This window comes from Apus apus, chromosome 10, assembly GCF_020740795.1.
Source record: "Apus apus isolate bApuApu2 chromosome 10, bApuApu2.pri.cur, whole genome shotgun sequence".
NCBI classification, from domain to species: domain Eukaryota; kingdom Metazoa; phylum Chordata; class Aves; order Apodiformes; family Apodidae; genus Apus; species Apus apus.
Window position 1 is genome coordinate 343,597 of NC_067291.1, and position 22,218 is coordinate 365,814.

Below are 22,218 nucleotides of genomic sequence, written 5' to 3' on the forward strand. Positions count from 1 at the left end.
GAGGGCAGGGTTCTTTAGCAGAAGGTGCTCTGCCTTGCAGACTATCTCCTGTTCCAGGCATGGTTCATGCTGGTGAGGAGGCTCCCTGAACAGGAGAGCTGCTCCATCCCCTGCAAGCTGTGTCCTCCCCTTGCTGGCACACTCATCTCTCTCTCTGCGAGCTCCATTCACTGCCCTGAGCTTCCCTAAGCTCTTTCCAGTTTATCTTTCCTGTAATGAGTTGCCAACTGCTGAAATGGGATTTGGCTTTGCTTTTACAGAGGCAAGTGGTATTTCTTCAGCCTGCCTCTAAAGGACCTATTGGATCAGCAGTGGTTTTCACTCCTGTTTTGTCAGACTTGCAAGCAGGGGTGACCCTGATGCCTGCAGATCCCAGCCAGTATTTGGAATCCAACATTTTAGCTTCTAACCCTCATATTTTCCTGGCTGGAGACAAATTGCTTTGGCCGCTTCTGGGCAGCAGTTCAGGGAAGGTCTGTAAAAGCTAACAAGAGTTCTCAGGGCTTCTCTAAGCTTTGCTTCCCTGCAGTGCCCTGACAGCCTCCTTCCTCAGCATGCCAACAGTGAGAAATTTTTGCAAGTGCTGAACTCTCCTTGTGCATCACCGGCTGTATCAGTGGTTGCAGTGAGCCTGCCTGGCCTGCTCGGCTCCCACAGCATAAGCCAGGCCAGCACATGCCAGCATTGGCCAAGCCAGGCCAGCATGGTAGTTGCCAGAGCCAACTAGGAGAGCAAAGCACCTTCTTATGGAAGGGGCTGGTGGCCTAGAGGGCTGAAATCCAAAGCAAGACATTATTTCATAAGGAATTTCATATTCCTTGCTCCTTCTTGTGTAATTAGTGGCTCCAAGATATGATCATGACTGAAGAGGAGCTCATAGAGATGGGGCTGTTTGGATAAGTTTGAGAAATTTCAGCAAGAATTGACAGTGCTGTAAGTGGTGAAGGGCTAACTCAGCACCCAGAGCAACTCAGAGCTTCCTCCAGCTGTGCCCTCAGAAAACTCACTCCTCCTTGACACACCACTTGTGCTACAGGTGGTTGTGATACCAACTGTTGCTGCTCTGTGCTCTGCTGGAAATCCCACAGTACCTCAGGTTTCACATTAGATGCCTTCATGGGATGCTTAGCTAGGTCTTCCCATCGATATGCACAAGGTGGGTGTGTAAAATCTATTTCCTTTGCTTGCACTCTGCAGAACTTCAGGTATGCAGCCTTTCCACCAAAGTGCCAAGTGAACAGGCCAGCCCCAGGCACTGCTGTCTGCAGAGATGGGCAGTTGTGCCTCCATGCCCAGGCTGATACTGAAATTTTCTTGTGTTTCCTCTTGTTTTCCTGGCCGAGGAGGTGGATGACGTGGCCATCCTGAGAGAGCGCTGCCTGGACCAAGTGGAGTGTTTGCTTACTTCTTTGTACAAGCAGGAGGAGCTGGATTGCGTCTTCCCACTCTGTGGACTACAGAACATTCAGGTAGAGAGCTCCTGGGTGCAAATCTCCACAATTCTCCTGCACTTTCACATAACTGGGACTCTGCATCCCTGCTGGCTCGAGCTAGATGTACCCCTCTGACCTCGTGTCTTGTGACTTCATGTGGATGATGCCTGGCATGTGTCATGTAACATCCAGATCAGTGTTACAGGAGTTTGCTGACCACTCAAGGCACAAAAGCAATCCTCTTTCTCTGTTTGCTCTGTTTTTCTGTGCTTCCCAGACAGGGAGGCTGTTCTTTGCCTGTAGCCCAAATATTTCAGATTAAGGATGTCTCACTGGGCTGTGTGCTTGCCTAAGAGATGGACTTATGGGCTGGCCAGGACCTTTAGCAGCAGAAGGCTTTATCCCTTGCCATCAGGGTGACACGACCAAGCCTGATCCAAGCTATGCTTCTTTCTTTGGCACACTTCAAAAGACTCTCAGACTACTTAAAGATCATGAAAGAGACAGAATTGCTAGTCCTCTGGCTTGTCTCTTCCAGCAGATTAACTCTCCCCAAACAGTAATGTGCACCCTGGTTCTTGATTTTTTTCCCTTCTAAGACCCAACCATTGGATCTTGCCAGCTGCTTATCTTCTCTGCTCCACGTGGGCTCACGCTGAATGTTGCTCTTGAGCTGCTGCCTGGATCTGCCTACAACGAGCTTCATTTGCTGAATGTGTGATGTTCCTTGGCACATGGCAGCTCTTTCATTCCTTGATTGTTCCTGGAGCTCTTTTCTGAACCCTTCCCAAATGTTCTGCTTTGCTTTTAAGTGCAGAGGTGAAACCTGGGCCCTGCATTGCCTGCCCAAATCTTCTTGCTCCATTATACATCTCCCTGCTTTGTAGGGCCAGGTGTCACAGGCACAGCCCCATGCTCGGGGGTTCATATGCAGGGATTTAGCTGCCACAAAAATAATTTTCTGATTTTTTCACCATCTTCTATAAAAATCTGAAATAGTGCTTTATTAGCACTTCATTGCAGTGGTTCATACCCCTCCCCTCACATGGTCTCCTGCTGTGTGTGCAGCAGTCCTGTGCCATGGCCAGGATGGATGTCATGCCCTTCCTTGCATGGGTGCAGCTTGTCTGGGTGCAAGCTGGACCAGGACTCCCTTCCTGCTCCCCTGTGCCAGCATCCTGGGCATGATGCTCTTGGTGACAGTGCCCTGACAGGGCTGATGAGGTCTCAAGTGATGTGGCCTGATTTCAGGAGAAGTCATGAAATCCAGAAATGGTGGCTCGAGCGCACATAGGTCATGAGTGTACACACCAGCTCGTTTTCTCTGGCAGGAGCATTGCTCCCTGACATCACAGCATTGGGCTGTGGAGCCTGCAGAACTGCCAGCCAGGTCTGTCACTGTTGCTGACAGTGGCATCAGTGAAAAAGCTCTGCTTCAGGTCTTAATCTCCAGTTCACTTTGCGTCCTTTGCTCTTTCCTTCCAGGCGGACGTGGTCCTGCAGTTGGATTTGCATTACACTCTGCAGAGCACAAGCCAGAGGACTTGTGAAACCCTGCAAACAACCCTCCGGAAATCTCTGCTCGGGCAGTTTTTGAGCCAGAGGAGTCACTCCCAGCCACATGACCAGAGGACTCCTGTCTGCTCAGGCAGCATGTGCCTGCAGGATGCGGCAGCACTGAGCACGGACCCGAAAGGGCCAGCACCTCTGAGGACAGGTCCGGGCCACAGCCTGCCCAGCAGCAAACCCTCCAACACCAGCAGCGAGCCAGAGGAGAACGATGAGAGTGACCTGAGTGATCTCTGCTCAGCGCTGCTCCGGGCTGGCCCAGGGCAGGACTGCCCCTGAGCCCACGGGCTGTGCTGTTCCAGTGCTAAGCACATCAGAATCCGTCACCTGCTTCGCAGCCTTAGCTATCGGCCTGTCCAAAGGAGGCCAGGGCTACTTTTTTTCAAAAGGCTTTTGTGGCATGCAGGGCCTGAAGCTCACTGGAAATGACCACAGGAGTGGTCAGGAGCAGCAAGGAATTGTTGTGTCTGGCAAAGGACAGGACCATCTGACAAGTAATAACATTCCCAGGCAAAACACAGGGTCACCTGAAGTGACAGGCACTGGCGGATGTTTTCTGCAAGTGAGGCTTTGAGTCTAAAGCCTTACAGCATTAAAGGTGTTAAGAAACCCATAAACACTACAGAAGCAGCACAGCCTCAGAACCTGACAGGTTGCTGACCCTCCTCGCACTTGTGCAAGGGATGTGAGGCTTGAACAAAGGACCCAGATGAAACTCTGTGAATGTATAAGCTTCCTCCTGGGATCACAAAGTGGATTTCTTTCCTTGTGAGTCCTTCCTGGGTTGAAGCAGGTTTTAAGTTATGAGTTTATGTATTTCTAAAGAATGTATTTATACTTGGGGCAGTACAGCTGCTTGCCAAAAAAAGGAAGGTCAGATGTTCTGTCAAGTGTGTGTTTACAATGGAGGCTGGTTTTCTATCAGCAGTCCCACCAGGCAGGGATACTTACCTGTGCCCCTTCTAGCATGGCACACAGGAAATGGAAAAGACCAAGCTGGAGGAGGAAGAACCTCAAAAAAGTAATGATTAGTGCAAATTTTATTTCTAAGTGTCTGTCTCTGTGTATTCACTGTGGGCTACCTTAGACACTGCATTTTGTTGAGCACCAGCTGTCCAGAGAGAGCCACAGGTGAGCAGGGCCCAAAGGATGATCCGAGTGGGTGCAGTCCCCTCCCTGCCTGCTCCTCTAGTTTTTGTTGGATTAAGGTTTCAGCATAGCTCCAGTTGATTGCTCAGCAAAGGCCAAAGAGGGTGGTCAAATAGTTCAGCTGGGGCCAGTGAGCCCAGTGAGGTGTGGGATCTCCATCCTTGCAGACAGTTCACTCCAAACTGGAGAACATCCTGATAACTGATCCAAGCTGTTGGGGAGCTAGACCAGAGGCTGCCAGAGGTCACTTCTGGCTCTTGTAGTGCTGTGAAAGGAAGAACTTGAAGATCAAAAACATCTTGAAAGGTAAAGGATGGTGGAGTGGGGAGGGTGCCCAAGCTCTGTCTTCTGCTTTGGTCTAAAAGAGATATGGAAGCAAATATTTTCTAAGTTTTAGTTCTCCTTCAGCAGTGAAGATACTTTTATTTCTGTCTGTGATGTCTGTTGCAACATGGAAGAATATCTCAAATGCTCCTTCCAGGTAAACTGTCTGACAAGTGCTGGAAACCTGGCCAGAGAGAACAGAGAAGGCTTTTATTCTCCTCACAGTGAGTAGAGCCAAGGGAAAGAAAAGAGGCCCCATCTGGCTGAAGTCTAGAGGATCTCTTAGGAAAAAATGTAAGGCTCAAAAAAATAATAATTTGCAGGATATAGTTAAAAGAAGGTGAACTGATAGAGAAACTAAACTAGAAAATAATAAACTAATTAAGATCAATTCTGCACCAACAGAAACTGAAGATGGGTTAGTGGGAATGGTTGTACAGGCTTTTGGGAGGAGCTGGGAGATTCATTGCCTCTTTGAGGATAGTACACACCCTCCTGTACTGCTGGGGCAAAATGTGTTTCTGGCTCCCATAATCATGGCAGATGTCACCTCATGGGAATGCTAATCTCATTCCAAGTGAGGCTGTTAATTTTTTCTGAATAAACCCTATCAGTGTTTTTGAATGCATAAAGCTTCATGTGGTTCTGAGCTAACAGTCTTCATTTTTCCCTCTAATCATCAGGGTGTGTCAGTATTGACGTACTGGGTTTTTATGCTTCGAACTCCTAACTTCTAGGCTCTTACATGTGAGGATTTTTTCTTTGTTTTTAGGTAACTGCATATTGAAGTGCGGCTTCAGAAGCTGGATCAAATGGCCCTAGAGAGGATGAAATAATGTCAGATGAAATGTGTAGTAAAATGTCAAGATTCATTGTGAGTTATCCATTGGTATTGTAAAGTCTAGCCCTCAGGTAGCTGGGTCAGGCTGAGGAGGCCACAGGACTTGTCCCTGTCACCAGCTCTCCTGCTCCTTCCAGGACACCCTGCAGCCAAAGCCACCACCTTTCAATGCACCTCAGTCAATGGTGTGTTATAAATGAGAATGCAAGTGCTTGCCAAGCTTAATTGCAAAGATGGACTTGGCTTGCACTCCAGGCCCCTGGCCATGACAGCCCACTGCCCTGTCACCAACTGGGCTCATTGTGGAGGCAGTGAAGTGCTGTCTGCTTTCCTCTCCCTGCCTCACACATGAAATCAAGGCTCCCCCAGGGTGATAGAACTGTTGAGGGAAAATTTACCCTTGAATCTGTGTTTGGAGCATGGAGGACAGGTGACTCATCCAAAATTACTGTGCTTCTCTTAACCAAATCCTTCCTGCTCTCCAGCCATACACCTTGGGCTCCATGAGCTCCCTGTGGCCAGCCTGAAGGGCAGGGAGGAAGGAGCACCCATCCCTGTGCCATGGACTCTGCTCATGGCAGGCCTATGTCTGAGTAGTCCCAACAGCCTCTGCCCACTCAGCACTTCATTTCTCTCTCTGCTGCTGCTGCTTCCGCCCATTGCCTCCTGAACAGTGCTGCTCTTCCCCCACCTCTGTGACTTGACTTCACCTCTTGCTGCAGCATCTTGGCCTCCGCCATGGCAGTCACAGCAGCCACTTGTCTTACTGCTTCCCTTTCTCACCTGACAATGTATATCCCACCCATCTTGCTGGGTCATTTCAGGTTATCCCTCTGTCCCCATCGATTTTGAGTAGATTTTTGTGCCTTTTCATACATTTTCTGAAGTAGCAGGTGATGTCTCCAAACTTTAAAACCTGACAATTTGATGTCATCCCATTGCATTTCTTTGCAGGGTCTCATAGCCTGGCTGGACCCTACGGCTGAGCACCAGAGGTGAGCTCCCCTGAGTCTAGTCTTCACCCTACCTCTGGTAAGAAAAGCAATCCACTGGTTAGTTGGATTCTCCCAGAAGGACTGCAAGACCCACTTAAGGCCAGGACTCCTCCATTAGATGCACAACTGCAGGTGAAGTGCAACCAAGGAATCAGCTCCACTTCATGTTCCCTCTCTGCCTCCCCACCTTCACTTCCACATTCATAGCTGCAGCAGTTGCCTCCCCCTCCCCTCAGTTGTTTTCCCTTCACCCAAGTCTGCAATGTTTTCTTTGAGAAGCACCAAGTGAACTGAAGCTTTAAAACATTTATGAATCTCTGATGAAAACAGCAACATGTAAGTTGCTGTTCAATAATTTTATTCAATAATTTTATTTTTAGATAGATACCCTTTTTTCCTCTTTGCTAATGCAGATGTGTTCAAGGGGAGGACCTTGGTCAACAGCCTGATGTGCTCTGCTGCTGCTGCTGAGTTATTTGGGATGCAGTGCTCAGCTCATTGGCTGATTTTTGACAGTTCCTGACAAAACAAGGCAAGTGCATCCAAAAGGAGTGAGAAAACAAGGCAGTGAAAAATCAGGGAAATGCCATTTCTGTCTGGTTTTGTTACTGGAAAATCACTGGCTCAGAACACAGGAGAGAAATGTGTTATGTGTGCACTGGCATATACATCCAAATTTGTCACACTTCTGTCAACTGCAGATTACTTAGGATTTGTTCTCAGTTGGCTTTTGTGACCAAAGCAAAGAAAGTGTTGATTTGTCCCACGTAGGAACACAACTGTGGAGGCAGGTGACACCAAATCATGTCTTCATGCCAGGAGGATCTTCCCAGCACCTTTGGGTAGCTGCATGTCACTGTGTTGCTGATGCCATGTGCTGTTCCCATGTATCAAAGCAGCAGCATGGAGGCAGGGCACAAGATGGGATGTTTCTTGATTGGTGCAGACCCTCACTGGCAACTGGGCCATCCCTGCTGGTTCTGGGCAAGAACCACGTCCTCTTGGACTCAGAAAAGGTGCTGGTACAGAAGAGAAGGACTGGGACTCACTGATAGGTACCTATGAACACTTCCATCCTTTGTATTGTTACCTCTCTGGAGTGTGCACCCCAGGGACAGAAATGCCTGCTCCAACTCCTGAGTCATCTCTCACCATAGTTGTGTTCATGAGTACAGAAAGCATGAACTTCAGTCCTAGTGTATTAGCCAGCCATCAAGTTTTGCAGCTTATCTGGTAAAAAACAGAGATACTTGGGTGGCTTGGGACATACCTGTAGCTGGATTAGCCCACCTGACCAAGACAATTTTCAAGCTGTGCTGTAGCTTGGTTAGGATACAGAAAAACAGGCGCCGTGTGTGCTGTCAGCGTGAAGTGAAGGTCCACCCAGCGAGGGGTCCATCCATCGAATCCATATCGTTCCAGTTTAAATACCAGGATGGCGTGCAGGACAGTGTCAAAAGCTTTGCTTAGGTCCAGGTAGATTACATCAATTGCTCTTCCGTTTTGTCCACCAATGCCATGACTCCAAATTAGTCAGGCAGGATTTGCCCGTGGTGAAGCCATCTTGGCTGTCACCAATGACTCCTTTGTTTTCCACATGCCTCAGCAGAGCCTTCAGGAGGATCTGCTCCATGATCTTGCTGGGCACAGAGGTGAGACTGACTGGCCTGTAGTTCCCTGGGTCTTTACTTTTTTTTTTGAAAATGGGGGTGAAGTTTCCCCTTTTCCAGTCAGTGGGAGCTTCACCAGACTGCCATGGCTTTTCAAATATGATGGAAAGCAACATTTCATCTTCATCTGCCAGCTCCCTCAGGAGTCATGGATGCATCTTGTCAGGTCCCATGGACTTGTGCACTTTCAGGTTCTTTAGATGGTCTCAAACCTGCACTTCTCCTGCAGTGGAGTGATCTTCCTTTTCCCAGTCCCTGTCTTTGCATTCTATGACCTGGATGGTGTGACCAGAGCCCTCACCAGTAAAGACTGAGGCAAAAAAAGTTGTTCAGCACCTCAGCCTTCTCCATATCCTGAGTGGAAAGGTCTCCTGTTTCCTTCTGCAGGGGGCCCACATTTTCCCTGTTCTGCCTCTTAGCACTGATGCACCTGTAGAAACCCTTCTCATTACCCTTGATGACCCTGGCCAGGTTTAACTCTGTCTGGGCTTTAGTTTTCCTAACCCGATCCCTGACTTCCCAGACAACTTCTTTTTATTTCTCCCAGGCTTCCTGTCCCTGCTTCCACCCTCTGAAGACTTTCTTTTTTCATCTAAGAGTGTCCAGAAGCTCTTTGTTCATCCATGCAGTTCTCCTGGCATTCTTGCCTGCCTTCCTCTTTCTTGGGATGCATTACTCCTGGGATTGGAGGAGGTAATCTCCTGTCCAGGTTTTTATCCCATGATAAAGTACCAAGCAGAACCCTGACGAGGTTGAACTCTACTCTCCTGAACTCCAGGGTAGTGACCTTGCTGCAGACCTTCCTTGTCGCCCTACGGATCCTGAATTCCACCATTTCATGGTCATTGCAGCTAAGGCTGCCCGTAAGCTTCACATTGTCCAGCAGGCCATCCTTGTTGGTGAGGACAAGGACCAGCACAGCACCTTTTCTTGTTGATTGCTCTACCACTCGAAAAAGGAAGTTGTCATCAATGCATGCCAGGACCTTCCTGGATTGCTGTGCCTTGCTGTGCTGTCCCTTCCAGCAGATGTCAGGGTGGTTGAAATCCCCCATGAGGACCATGACCTGTGAACAGGAAGCTGCTCCTGTCTGCCTGTAGAGGCCTTAGCCGCTCAGCCATCCTGAGCTGGTGGCCTGTAGCAGACCCCACTATGACATCTCCTGCCTCTGTCTTCCCTTTAACCCTTACCCATAAGGTTTCAGTCGACTCCTTCTCCATCTCTAGGTGGACCTCCATGGACTCCAGCTGGTCACTGATGTAGAGGGTGACACCCACTTCCCTTCCTCCCTCTGTGTCCCTCCTAAAGAGCTTATACCCATTCACACGCTCTACTCATAGGAGTCATCCCACATCTCAGTGATGCCACTAACATGACAGCCCTGCACACATCTGCATCTCCTTGTGCTTATCTCCCAGGCTGCATGCATTTGCACAGAAACGTTTCAGTTGGGCCCCACTGAAGCTGCCTCATTGCCTGGGGTTCCATTCCCCTTCATTTCAGGCATTCTCCTGCTGGCTTGTGATCCCTCTTCAGACCCAGGGCACCTCTTACTCAAAATGCCTTCAAAGGGGTGGCAGTGGGATGGATTGAGGGTCCTCTCCCCAAGCAACTCTAGTTTAAAGCCCTCCTTACCAGATTGGCCAAAGATGCTCACTCACCCCCTTCCCTGAAAGATGAACCCCATCAGCCCCTAGAAGACCAGGTTTCTCAAAGTGAGTCCCATGGTCTAGGAAGCCAAAGCCCTGGCTGTGGCACCACTCTCATAACCATTTATTCATTTTCCCAATGCAATTGTCCTTTCAAACTCATTCTCTTTGACCAGGAGGATGGATGAAAAGACAGACTGTGCTCTCAAGTCCTTCACTGCTGCTCTCAGGGCTCCATAATCCTTTATGGCCTTCAGAACACTCTTGCTACATCACTGGAACCTAGGTGACACAGCAGGAGTGGACAGTAGTCAGTGGGACATACAAATTCAGGTAGTCTTCCAGTGATGTCCCTTATGCGAGCCCCTGGCAAGCAGCAGAGCTCTCTAGAGAGTGGGTCTGGTCAGCAAGTGGGTGCCTCTCTACTTTGTAGATGATCACCCGTCGCTTCCTCTTCATATGGCCCCAGAGTTTCCTCTTCTATCAAAGATTATTTCAATGACTCCTTTGCTGTTGTTACTAATCACTTGAAATTAGGTCCATGACATCATGTGGCAATGAGGAGAAAAATGTATCACCAAGCAAATGAGACTCCTTGAAGTGCTTGAGGGCACTTCTTATCTTCACAGTTTAGATCAACAGTTTCAGATATATTGGTCATATCACCTCTTCAAAGAGACTGAAGACAGTCTTTGAAATTATGGACCAGGCTTCATAAATATGGGAAGCTCTGATGTGGTGTCACATGGTAACAAAGAGCTAATGTCTCTGATAAAGCTGTCTTCACTGAGTTGGATTTTCTTGTGATGGTGTCAGGAATACTTGACATGACAGACAAGTTATTAAGTGGTATAAATAAACAGAAGAGACAAGTGAGAGATTTCAGCTATGACTTTCCAGAATGTTTCAGCAAAGAATAACCTCCTAGTTTCCATTCTCTGCCAGAGATTAAAAATATGAGGTATTTACCCAAGTGTTGCATGGTCACAGGTCCTGTGCACCACTAGGCACCCACTGTAAGGCTGGACTGCAAGTTCCTGGAGCCAGCAGTTCATCCTTGCCTGACCACAGGGCCCATGAGATGGGGCAGATCCAGAGAAGGAGTGCTGAGCCTGACCTGCTGCTACTCTGTATACAAAGTCATCATCATGGAGAGCATCAATTCATGGCCACTTGTGTGCTGACCACCCCGGTTCCTGCTGACCTCACAACCTATTTTTGAGACCCCCAACCTGCAGAGCATTCCTCTTTTCTCTGTCCCTCCAGCACCCTCAGTGGTCTCTTCACCTCAGCTTTCTTTTTGTGTCCCCCCTTCCCACTGCGGAGGTTGTGGCAGTTTGGCCACCCTGCCCAATCAGGGGAAGGACAGAAGGTGACAGGCAGACTGAGGATGTTTCATCCCCTCGGATTGCCATGGTTTAGAGCACCAGTCCTGCACAAGATGTGAGGGTGAATTACTTTGAAGTGGCAACACTGCATGGAGGAGCCTGCCTTTGCATCTGGGGCCACTACCAGGCATAACAGCAAGTCTTCTTTTCTATAGAGTTGATAGAAATGGGCTTTTGTTCTCAGACCTGTGTCCTGCCCAGCTTCTGGACAATACTTCATTGGAAAAGCAGAGGGCAGCTTCTACCATGTCACAGCAGCCACCTCCTGCCTGCCTTATTCTTCTGTGTTGCTTAATATAAATTATAAAATATTAAATCAGATAAATACCTTTGACCTTTCTGGATGATAAGAAAATACATTGTTCCACCTCCTAAGATGCCATTGTTTTCACTGGAAATGCTAATTGGATTATGAAAAGGTTATTTCAGCCTCCTAAGTCTGAAAACATGGCAAAACAATCATGATGCCCTTTGTTTATGCCTTTTTAATGACTGCTTTTATCTGAGGCCTTTGCATCTTCTCAGGTGCACACTTTTGGGGTCCTTGGGCTGCTTTTGAGGGGAAACTCCCTGGGGAATGTAAATGTGCTGTCATGTCATGATCTGGAGGAGAGTGGTGTCTGCATTAGTATAGAATCACAGGATCATTTTGGTTGTAAAAGACCTTTAAGATGATCAGGCCCGACCATTAACCCTGCACTGCCAAGTCCACTGCCAACCCATGTCCCTCATCTACATGACTTGTAAACACCTCCAGGGATGATGACTCCACCATTACTCAGGGCAGCCTGTTCCACTGCTTGACAACCCTTTCTGTAAAGAAATTTTTTGTAATCTCCAGCCTAAACCTCCCCTGCCACAACTTGAGGCTGTTTCTTCTTGTCCTGTTACTTGTGAGAAGAGACAGGCACTTGCGTCTACACAACCTCCTCTCAGGCTGTTGTAGAGAGTAAGGTCTCCCCTCAGCCTCCTTTTCTCCAGACTAAACAGCCCTATCTTCCTCAGCTGCTCCTCATAAGACTTATCCTCAAGACCCCTTCCCAACTCTGTTGCCCTTCTCTGGACACGTCCAGCCCCTTCATGTCCTTATACAGTGGTGACCAGACCTCAACACAGTCCCGAAGATGCAGCCGCACCGGTACAGGGGGACACTCACGTCTCTAGACCTGCTGGCCACGCTATCTCTGTGCAGGCCAGGATGCTGATGGTCTTCTTGGCCACCTGGGCACAGTGCTCTTCCTCTTCCTCTGCCTGTGGGCCCAGTGCCACCTGCAGGCTGGGTTGCCTGCAGTGCTGGAGCTGAGGACGCTGCGTGGTCCAGCCCCCTTGGTGCTCCACTTGTTCAGGAAACTCCAGTGAGAAACAATTCTTTCCTAATTGGTGTTAGGAATTATGGCAGTCTGTCTTGGGTGTTCTGCTTTTCTCTGGAAAGCAATGAGGTTATCAGGCCATCACAAGTCCCCCCTTGCTTATGCTGGGGATGTACTGGGATGCGAGGGAGTGACTCGGAAAAGTCAAGGGCCTGGCCAAAACAGACAATGACAACGAAAAATTGGAGGAAAACATGCTTTTGGAAGCACCTTCGCAGAGAACAGAGCAAGTGGCGCCTCAAGGGGGCTGGACCACGCAGTGTCCTCAGCTCCAGCACTGCAGGCAATCCAGCCTGCAGGTGGCACTGGGCCCACAGGCAGGGAGACACCGTCGACCCACCCTGGTGACCAACTGCTCGAAAGAGTCCAGGGCAGAGCCACACAGGTAACATCCTTACGAAGAAAGGCTGAGGGAGCTGGGTCTCCTTAGCTTGGAGAAGAGGAGACTGAGGAGTGAGCTCATCAACGTTTATAAATACGTTAAGGGCGAATGTCAGGAGGACAGAGCCAGGTTCTTCTCAGGGCTGTCCAGTGATAGAACAAGGGGCAATGGCTGCAAACTGGAGCACAGGAGGTTCCACATATAAATGTGAGGAAAAACTTCATCACTGTGAGGGTGACAGAGCCCTGGGACAGGCTGCCCAGAGAGGCTGAGGAGTCTCCTTCTCTGGAGACATTGCAAACCCCCTGGACATGTTCCTGTGTGACCTATTCTAGGTGACCCTGCTCTGGCAGGGGGGTTGGACTGGATGATCTTTCCAGGTCCCTTCCAACTCCTAAGATGCTGTGATTCTGTGATTTTTGGATACTCACATGTCTTCAGCTCTTTTGTGCATGCAGAGCTTGAATGAGGTGTCTGCTGCTTGTGAGATGGTAGTGTCAAAGCTAAGTGCTTCACATGAAAGGTGAGATCTCATCTGGAGCGTCCAGTCTTGGCACTGGTTTGGGACAGTCCTGCTGAGAATGCAGTGGAGAACACCAAGAAGCATTCTGAAAAGTACAGTCAATCTGAGAGGAAAATCTGAAGAATCTTGGGCTGAAGAGAAGACTTACGGAAAGCATAAGATCCGTCCTTCTAAGTGGTCTGCATGGTGTGTCTGTCAGGCTTTGAAGTTCCTCAGGTGGTGGATGCTTATCACTCTGTTAGACAAAGCAAGAGCCTATTTAATGCTCTTCCCTTTGACATCTGGCCAGTCGATACATTTCAAATCCTCCAGCAGGAAATTAGGGAACATGTTGCAAACCCCCAGCACATCAGCAAACTCCAGCAGTTTCCTTCAGGCAATTTAAGTGGCTGTACCAACACAATTATCTCAGACACCCAAGGTCCCAGTGCAGGTGGCAGAAGCGCAGCATCTCTTGAAGAACTTGTGTGATGTGCATCCTTCTCTGCTGGGTCCAACTCTGCAGGGCCTGGCTCCAAAGTCAGGGTCTAAGCCTGTCTGTACAGCAATGCATTGCTCCTGCTCTATGCCCTGGGAAGGCTTGTGGCCACTGAAGAGAAATATAGAAGCCTAAAGACACCACCATCCATTCCAGACCCACAACACCGTGCTTCAAGTGCAAGGCCATGATGTGCAGGTGCTGTACATGGGATCTACAAGATCAAACCCTGTCTTTGGAAAGCACCTTGAAGTTGGAGGTTTGTAGGTGATGGCAACAGCAGTAGCATCAGAGAGCAACATGCTGATGTTCAGCAAGGACTTTGTCTAGTTTGGGCAGCATTTCCCTGGGGAAAGGGGATACAGGACTCAGAAGGACGTTAAGCAGAAACCCCTTCAGCCCTGTGCCTTCCCTCTAGCACTGAGGCATGGCAAGATGCTCCAGGAGAAGATGAGAAACCTGCTGCCTCCCACACAGGCCAACTCCCTTAATGCTCATTTCCTCCCTATGCCAAAGCTGTAGGTTATAATATTACCCATTGTAATTTTACTCTTTGTCTACATCAATGCTTTAATGAGCCCTACTCAGACCTTTCATTGGAAGAGGTTCTTTAATCCACAACACAGTAAGGCTGCTTATTAATTCCTGGCTCCTCTCCACTCTTTTCTCTCACAAGAAACACTTCTTCCAGGTAGGCTGCAATATGAGCACTTCGCACATCTCTCTGCTGCCCTGCTATGAGTCAATATGAGTTCAACCTTTGGAAAATTGTTTCTTGAAGGCCAGAGACATTTGTTTGTCCTATACTTAAATGTCTTTCACTGACACATCAGAGCAACCACAGCCGATCACTTCGCATCCTGAGTGACAGCAGAGCATAACGGAGGGCCCAAGCAATGTCTAACAGGATAAAAAAGAACATGAAAATACTCCAATGTCCACAGTTCATGGGGTAAAAGGAGACCTACTATGGAAAACTTCATTTTCAGATTACTTTTGACTGCCCTAGTACAGTGCTTTCTTACCATCACTGTCCCCAGTATTTTTCAGGCATAAAAAAGGATTTTCTCCACAACAAATCTTACAATTGTTTTATTTTTTTTTTTGTTTGCTTTCTGAAAAGCCTATTTCCTGTACAGCCACCAGTTGTATCTGTTAAAGCCAGGCTTGAATTTAAGGACAAAGCAAGGTAAGAGAGTAAGAAAAAATATGGTGTATAGATTCTTAAGGTCCTTCTCTAGGGATAAAAAAAATGAAGGTCTGGAGAAGAAGGAAGAGAAAGTCATTGGCAAGTGCAGATCAACTTTTAGGAAATAGATTTTGCATCTGAAACTGCTTCTTGGAAGCTGCTGCACTGAGATATTGCTGAAGGCTGTGACCTCTCCAGGGGAGTAATTACTGCAGCTTAATACCAGCCTTCTCCAGGTTTTTCTCAGCAAGGCCTCCAGAGGGGCACTTGGCTGGGCTGCCCCAAGCTGCAATTGCTCTGTCCTTGGCACCTCATATTGGGCAGAGGATGCAGAAACTAAAGGTGATAGAGGAGCCAAAGGCAATGCAGAAAGGAGATGTACAGGAGATTCAGGAGGGAGAGGGGATGTAGGAGGCAGAAGCAGACATGCCAGACAGCACAAGCAGAAGGGTGGGGAAGAAAGCAAAGAAATGCTGCAGTGACTCAACTACATTTGTCCTCCTGCTGCTTAATGTGGGGTGGGTAGATGGGGAGACTCTGCTGTCACATCTGAAATAATATGAGACACAGAGAACCAAGGCAAGACATTTTAAGTTACTGAATCCCAAACGAGATTGAAAAACTAACAGTTTTTCAGAGACATTCACCTTTCCTATGACTGAGCTTGATGGAAGAACTCACCAGGGAGCAAGACACAGCAGGGCACCTTGGAGCACACTCCAGGGAGCTCAGAGGAGAAACATCGCATATGTGAAAAACAGCTCCTAAGGCAAATGCATGAGTCAAATCACCATCTGCACCTCTTCAGGACTGTGCAGCCACTCTGGTGCTGGGCAGGATGACCCAGAGTTGGCCTGCTCCCCAGAGAGCAGAGCCAAGCCCAGAGCTCCAGCCACCTTCCGCCAGCGTCCCCCTGGCTGCAACATCCCATGTGGGTTTTCCCGGGAGAAACACGAAGTGAGCTGAACTAATTGCATGTCAATTTGGGATTTCCTTTTATGATGGAGACTATCCTGGTAAAGCCAACAGTCCGTTTTAGTATGGCTGCGGGCTTAAATAACTGTGATAACAAATGCTTGGAGCCTAATGTTGCCATTAACAACATTCAAGTACTTTTCCAACCTAAAGGTTTGTCTACGTTTTCCTACTATTGTCCCAACAGAGAAAATAGTAACATACAATTCTGAAAACAATAATCTACTGAGTTTTTAATTTGCAAATTAGTGAAAACACCTTATTAATGCTTTATAGGAAAAAAACACACAAAACAAAACAAGAAACTATGACAGGGTGGGATCAAGCACAGAGGACTTATTTTTCCTTATCTATGGTATTCTTGGGAACTAGCAATCTTCAGAAAGCAAGAAGAAAAACCCTTTGGTCCTCTTGACCCTAGCTATGCAGAAAAGCCTCTGCCCCAGGTTGGCTGCAGTTTCAAATCCAGCCATGCTCTGAGCTCAGGCCGGGGGATAAAGCCTCAACAAGTGCCACTCCGCCTCGGGCTGGACCCGCCCAGCTGGAGATTAAATTGTTCAGATGCCGCACAGTCCCAGGCGACCTCTCCATGGCGCTGTGGGGAGGATCAGCAGGTCTCCTGTGAGCACCTGGGAAGGTGCCTGAGGTGACTTCAATGCCAAGAAGCACAAGAAGCTCAGGTATGAATGGGCTAGGGCAGAAATGGCACGGTCAGTGGGTCTGTGCACCAGAAGCCCTTGTTCCTGAGCTATTTTATTCTCACTATAGCTCTGAAATTAGCTTCTCTCCATGATTTCTGATTTAGCATTTTAAATATGAATCCCCTCCAGCCCCTGCATGACGCTAGAAGTGTCAGATTCACCTGAGGAATATCAATGCAAAAATTCTACACCTTGTTCTGGGGCTACACTGCACTTTGTCCTTGTTTGGTACCTGAAAACACAGTTATACATTCTTCTAAATGCCTCTCCTAGATACAGGAGATAATGTGCATGCAGTGCAATTCCATCCACTCAGCTCTTCTTTCCTCCCTTACCTTCAAATGTGTTTTTCTTGACTGCCCATTCCTCCTGTAGGAGAAGATTTGAGAGTTTATTACAACCAAAGGTTATTGTTACATATGGACACAACTCTGCTTCCCAAACAGATCCATCTCTCTAGGCATCTCAAGAGGGTAAGGAAGGAGCAAAAGGATAGACTCTTAGGGCTTCCAGGGTATCTCTGTTCTAAACATTTTACTATTAAGCTTAATTGGAGAAACTAATTGAAGAAAAGGTTTTTTGCAGAAAGCCCAGCCAGAGGCTGAGCCTGCCCTTTGCAGGTCAATGGGTTGGCCAAACTAAAGGACTACACAAGGGCTGCCACCAAATCCACAGTATCCTCCTTGCCCCTCAGCCATGCCTCCAACCCAGACCAGCTTTGTTCCTGTATCTACATGACCATGAAAAGCAATCTCTCCAGGTTTTCTGGTGAGGCTTTTCAAGGTGCAATTGCATTGCAAGAGCTGGGAGGGTGCTCTGGGCAGTCTAGGACAGAGAACCCCAGGGGAATTATTATTCTTGCAGTTTTCTCAAGCTTTGGCTAAACTTTCTAGCAAAGTACAGGAGAGTTTCCAGGAGCGACATCGGCTGTGGCTTGATGCCACTGGTCCTTCTCTCCCAGCAGCTCTCCCTCTGCTGGCTCCCATTCTTAATTTTTGCCCATACAACCACTTGTGGGCACTATTTTAAGTCCACTTGTGTGGGGACGATGGAAGTAAGGAGGTTTAGTTTCTTTCACAAAGAGGTTTATGAAGCCTGAGTCAGTTCTCTCCAGTTCACAGAACGGTCGTGCTGCCATCACATGGGGAAACTGGAGGCACAAAGGCAAGAACAGCTCAGTCCAGTCTTGTCACCCTGGGAAAGGTATGAGGAAACCATGGTGTCCCCAGGCCACCCCAGTCCTTGGGCTAGGCCTGGGTCTGCAGACACATGAAACATTGCTTCAGCAGGAGAACCACTTTGAGAAGCTCCTCCTGCCATAGCCTGGAGCATGGGAGTGAGCCAGCTTGAGAAGAAGGGTGTCACTGTGAAGCTGATTCATGTTCAGCAATCAGGTGCAGAACCCCACACGAAGTTGCATCAGCACTGATTAAGGAAAGCAAAATGAAGCCCAAGGCTTTGCCCTGTCTGTGTTGTCAGCACAGAGGATTGTGCAAAGGGGCTTTGCCTGGAGCATGTCTGTACTGCACCAGCACTTGCAGTGCTTGTGGGTGAAGGAAACTGGCTGCCTGAAAGTTGTTCTGGTCGAGCAGTAAAACAAGTTTGGTATTGTGCTAGTGAAAGCCAAGAGAGGAAATACGCATCCTTGCCATTCCAGCCTTCTTTGACCAAAACCTCCCCACAAGAAATCAGTCTCATCACATCTCCAACCCCACTAAATGGGATTCAGAAGCACAGCAGGGCCTGAAACAGTTCTTCTCTAACAGGATTCTGCCAAATTAGGGTTCTCATTCCTGTTCCCAAACTCGCTGGGGTACATGGCTTTGTCTTCTTTGATTTGATGCAGGAATTTCATATCAGATCTCCAGCCCTGCAGGCAAGGACCACGACCACTGACTAGAAGCTGCCTTGAGCATGGATGTGGAGTAAAGGCAAGGTTTTTTTCCATGCTCGTGATGGATCTGTGGTCACATAGAGGGATCTTCATTGAAGAGACACGTTGGCTCATCTGTGTATGTGTCAAGAAGGAAAAAGGGAGGAAAAAAAATCCACTGGGGGCAATGCAGAGGGCATGCCCTGGGAGTAAGTGAGACCAAAAAGCCAGAGTGAAAGGTGTAAATGGTTTTAAATGTATACAGATGACATCTGTGTAATTAATTACCCTAATTGAAGTTACACTGATTTTTTGTGTGTAGGTAACGCTGAAGGCTACACTGTTATCTTGGAGGAATGTTTGTGTCTGGAGATCCATTCTCACCCTGCCAATAATAAACCTTGCCTGGAGTTTCAGAAACATTAATTATAGTTTTGTAACGCACAAGTTTTGCAACCAGCTCAAGGTAATTCTCTATAACACTGAGTTTTTACAGAAAGAAATGAATTGCTGATTTGAAAGATGACAGTTGCCCAGGCACGAGCAATCGAGGCTTTATTATGCTTGTTATGTATAAATAAAATGGGTCTCACTGCACCTGCCAGCCTGCCCGCCTACATATGCAACAAGTTCCCATGGGACAACCATGTGCCCTTGTGGCCAAAAAGGCCAGTGGTATCTTGGGGTGCATTAAGAGGAGTCTCCAGCACATCAAGGGAGGTTCTCCTCCCCCTCTACTCAGCTTTGGTGAGACCTCACTTGGAGTGTTGTGTCCAGTTCTGGGCTCCCCAGTTCAAGAGGGACAGGGATCTACTGGAGAGAGTCCAACAGAGGCTACTTGTGCCCTGTGACAGGACGAGGGGCAATGGATTCAAACTGGAGCCCAGGAAGTTCCACCTCAACATGAGGAAGAACTTCTTTCCTGTGAGGGTGACAGAGCCCTGGGCCAGGCTGCCCAGAGAGGCTGTGGAGTCTCCTTCTCTGGAGACTTTCAGGACCTGTCTGGATGCCTCTCTGAGTGACCTGCCCTAGTTTTGGTCCTGCTCTGGCAGGAGGGTTGGACTCAATGGTGTTAGGAGGTCCATTCCAACATTCTGAGTCTGTGATATGCACACACACTGTCTGACACAGCCAGGCCCTGTGAGAAACCACTATCCCTCAGCTAAAAACCAGCCATGAACAGCCCCAAGCAGGAGGAAGACTTAGAGGTTCAGGTCTCACATGCAGCTGGACACTGCTTGAGAGTATCCCATCCAGGGGCTTCCCTTCCCAAGGTGCCACCAGGGCACAGGGGTTCCCCCCAACACTGCTCCCTGCTCCAGCCTCGGCACATCCCGAGCACAGAGTAACAGCATCTTCCTCAGATCATCTCAAATCTCTTAGCTTGGATCACAAAATGAGTCTAAAGGGACAAATGTAAAGCTAAAAAAATTAAATTATTTATTTCCAGACTTGTCAAATAATCACTGTATTAGACTAAAAATAAAAAAGGGAATGTGGTTTTTAGATTGTAGAGAAGAATATAGGATCTCCTTAGCACTTTTCATATCTCTGCTGTCCTGAGGAGGGGAACATAGCTTCCCACCTGGCCATTCCAGGGCTGCCTCTCCTCTTTGGCCATCTGGAGCTAAATTCCCATTGTCATTATATATCCTAATTAGCACAAGCCTTCAAATTACAGTGGCTTTCCTGCAAGCCACCACTTGCTCAGGACTGTGGCAGATCTTTAGAAATTATGTAAGAAGTGTCAGCTCTCTTAGTAGATCAATTTACAGCTCCTGAGCAGCTTTTCATAGATAAGCACTAAAAATACAGGTAACAGTCATGATCCTGAAAGTGCTTTCTCTGCATGGCTTCCTTTGTCTTTTTGTGGGTCTTGAGGGACTGGCTATCACCTCCAGAAGGAGAAAGACAATGACACCAACACAGAAATGAGAGAAGCTTCGAGTGTTATTTAGGAGAAAATAAAATAATTAAAAAAGAGAAATATTTTGCCCATAGGACTGAAGGCAAAGAAGAAAATATTTAACTGGATGAGAAATAAATGTGAACAATGCTGTACATCCCGTGCTGGGTGTAGGTGGTAAAAATGTCGCATCACAGGAAAGACAAACTCAAGAAGTACTTGTCTTTTACTGTGATGCGAAGGTGACCGTCATACCTGAACAGAAAATGCTTGAGGTTGGATGGAATCTCCAGAGGTCATCTGTCCAACCTCAAGCAAGGCCACCCAGAGCCAGTTGCCCAAGAAATCCAGATGGCTTTTGAACACCTCTAAGGATGAAGAAAGACTCCACAACCTCCTTGGACAACCTGTGCCAGCATTTCAACACCCTCACAGTGAAAAAGTGTTTCCTGATGTTCAGTGGAAACCTTGTGTGTTTCTGCCTCTCGGCCTAGCTCTGAGCACTTCTGAGAAGACCCTAGCTCCATCCTTTTTGCACCCTTCCCTCAGGTATGTATAGACATTGATGAGATCCTCCTGAGCCTGCTCTTGCCAGGATGAACATTCCCATCTTTCCCAGCCTTGCTTCATATGTGAGATGCTCCAGTCCCATCTTGGTGGCCGCTCACTGGACAATCCAGTCTTTCTCACAGTGGCAAGCCCAGCACAGGATGCAGCTCTCCAGGGGTGGCTTCACCACCATTTCTCATCACTAACTGTGGAACATGTTAAGCACAATTAAAATTTATTACTTTTTTTTTGGTAAACTTTAGGACTAGATGGTGTGTACCTGTGAGTTCTATCAGCCAAGGCAGCAATTAGCATCAACAGTCAGTGAATGCCCATGGCTACGCTCCGGGGGCCTGCAGGGGCAAAAATCTAACACCATTCACAAGTTTGTGACAGAAAAGGGATTAATTCCAGGTCAATTAGTCTGATCAAAGGCCAAATCACACAAAGGGGAGGGAGTTAAAAGAGAAGGAGAAGTGATTGGCAGTGGGGCCTTTCTAGAAAACAGCTTTTGGTGAGAAAACATTATGAAAGAAGGGCAATGAAAGTGGGGAAGGGTCTGTAGCACAAGTCATACGGGGAGCAGATGAGGGAGCTGGGGGTGTTCAGGCTGGAGACAAGGAGGCTGAGGGGAGACCTTCTGGCTCTCTACAGCTACTGGAAGGAGGTTGGAGCCCAGGGTCTTCTTCCAAGTAACAAGTGATAAAAGTGAGGCAATGGCCTCAAGTTGCACTAGGGAAGGTTTAGACTGGATATTAGGAACAACTTCTTTATTGAACGGGTTGTCAGGGCCTGGCCCGGGCTGCCCAGGGCAGGGGGGGCCCCTCCCTGGAGGGGTTTCCAAGCCCTGGAGATGGTGCTGAGGGACACGGGGCAGGGGGGGCCTGGGCAGGGCTGGGGGGAGGGTGGGACTTGATGATCTTCAAGGTCTTTTCCAACCCAAACGATTTGGTGATGAACGGCGAAGTGCGGCCCCTGGCAGCCCTGGGGAGCGCCCTGTCACGGCGGCAGCAGCCGCCCCGAGGGGCCGGCGGGCGCGGGGCCGGGCCGGGACACAGCCCCGCGGGGCCACCGGGGACACAGCCCCGCGGGGCCACCGGGGACACAGCCCCGCGCTGCCGCCGCCTCCCCGCTCCCCGGCGAGGCGGCCCGCCCGGCAGGCCCGCGGAGGCCGCGGCCGAGGCTCCCGGCCCGGGGAGGGGGAACGGGCCGCCCCGCCCCCGGCCCCGCCCGCCGCCGCCATGTTACGGCCGT

General features: G+C 48.6%; 1 protein-coding gene across 7 annotated transcripts in view; it reads left to right on the forward strand.

The window, feature by feature from the left end:
• The window catches only part of LOC127388546 (mucosa-associated lymphoid tissue lymphoma translocation protein 1 homolog), a 28,934-nt gene extending 23,827 nt beyond the window's left edge, over nt 1–5,107 (forward strand). For 5 of the 7 annotated variants that reach the window (XM_051628165.1, XM_051628167.1, XM_051628168.1 and 2 more), the window contains 2 exons: nt 1,344–1,469; nt 2,919–5,107. In XM_051628165.1, the coding sequence (XP_051484125.1) occupies nt 1,344–1,469; nt 2,919–3,281 (489 nt within the window). In that variant the 3' untranslated portion in view covers nt 3,282–5,107. The remainder of the gene's footprint in view (nt 1–1,343; nt 1,470–2,918) is intronic. The other 2 variants (XR_007890400.1, XM_051628166.1) reach the window with 2 other exon arrangements.
• The last annotated feature ends 17,111 nt before the right edge of the window (nt 5,108–22,218 follow it).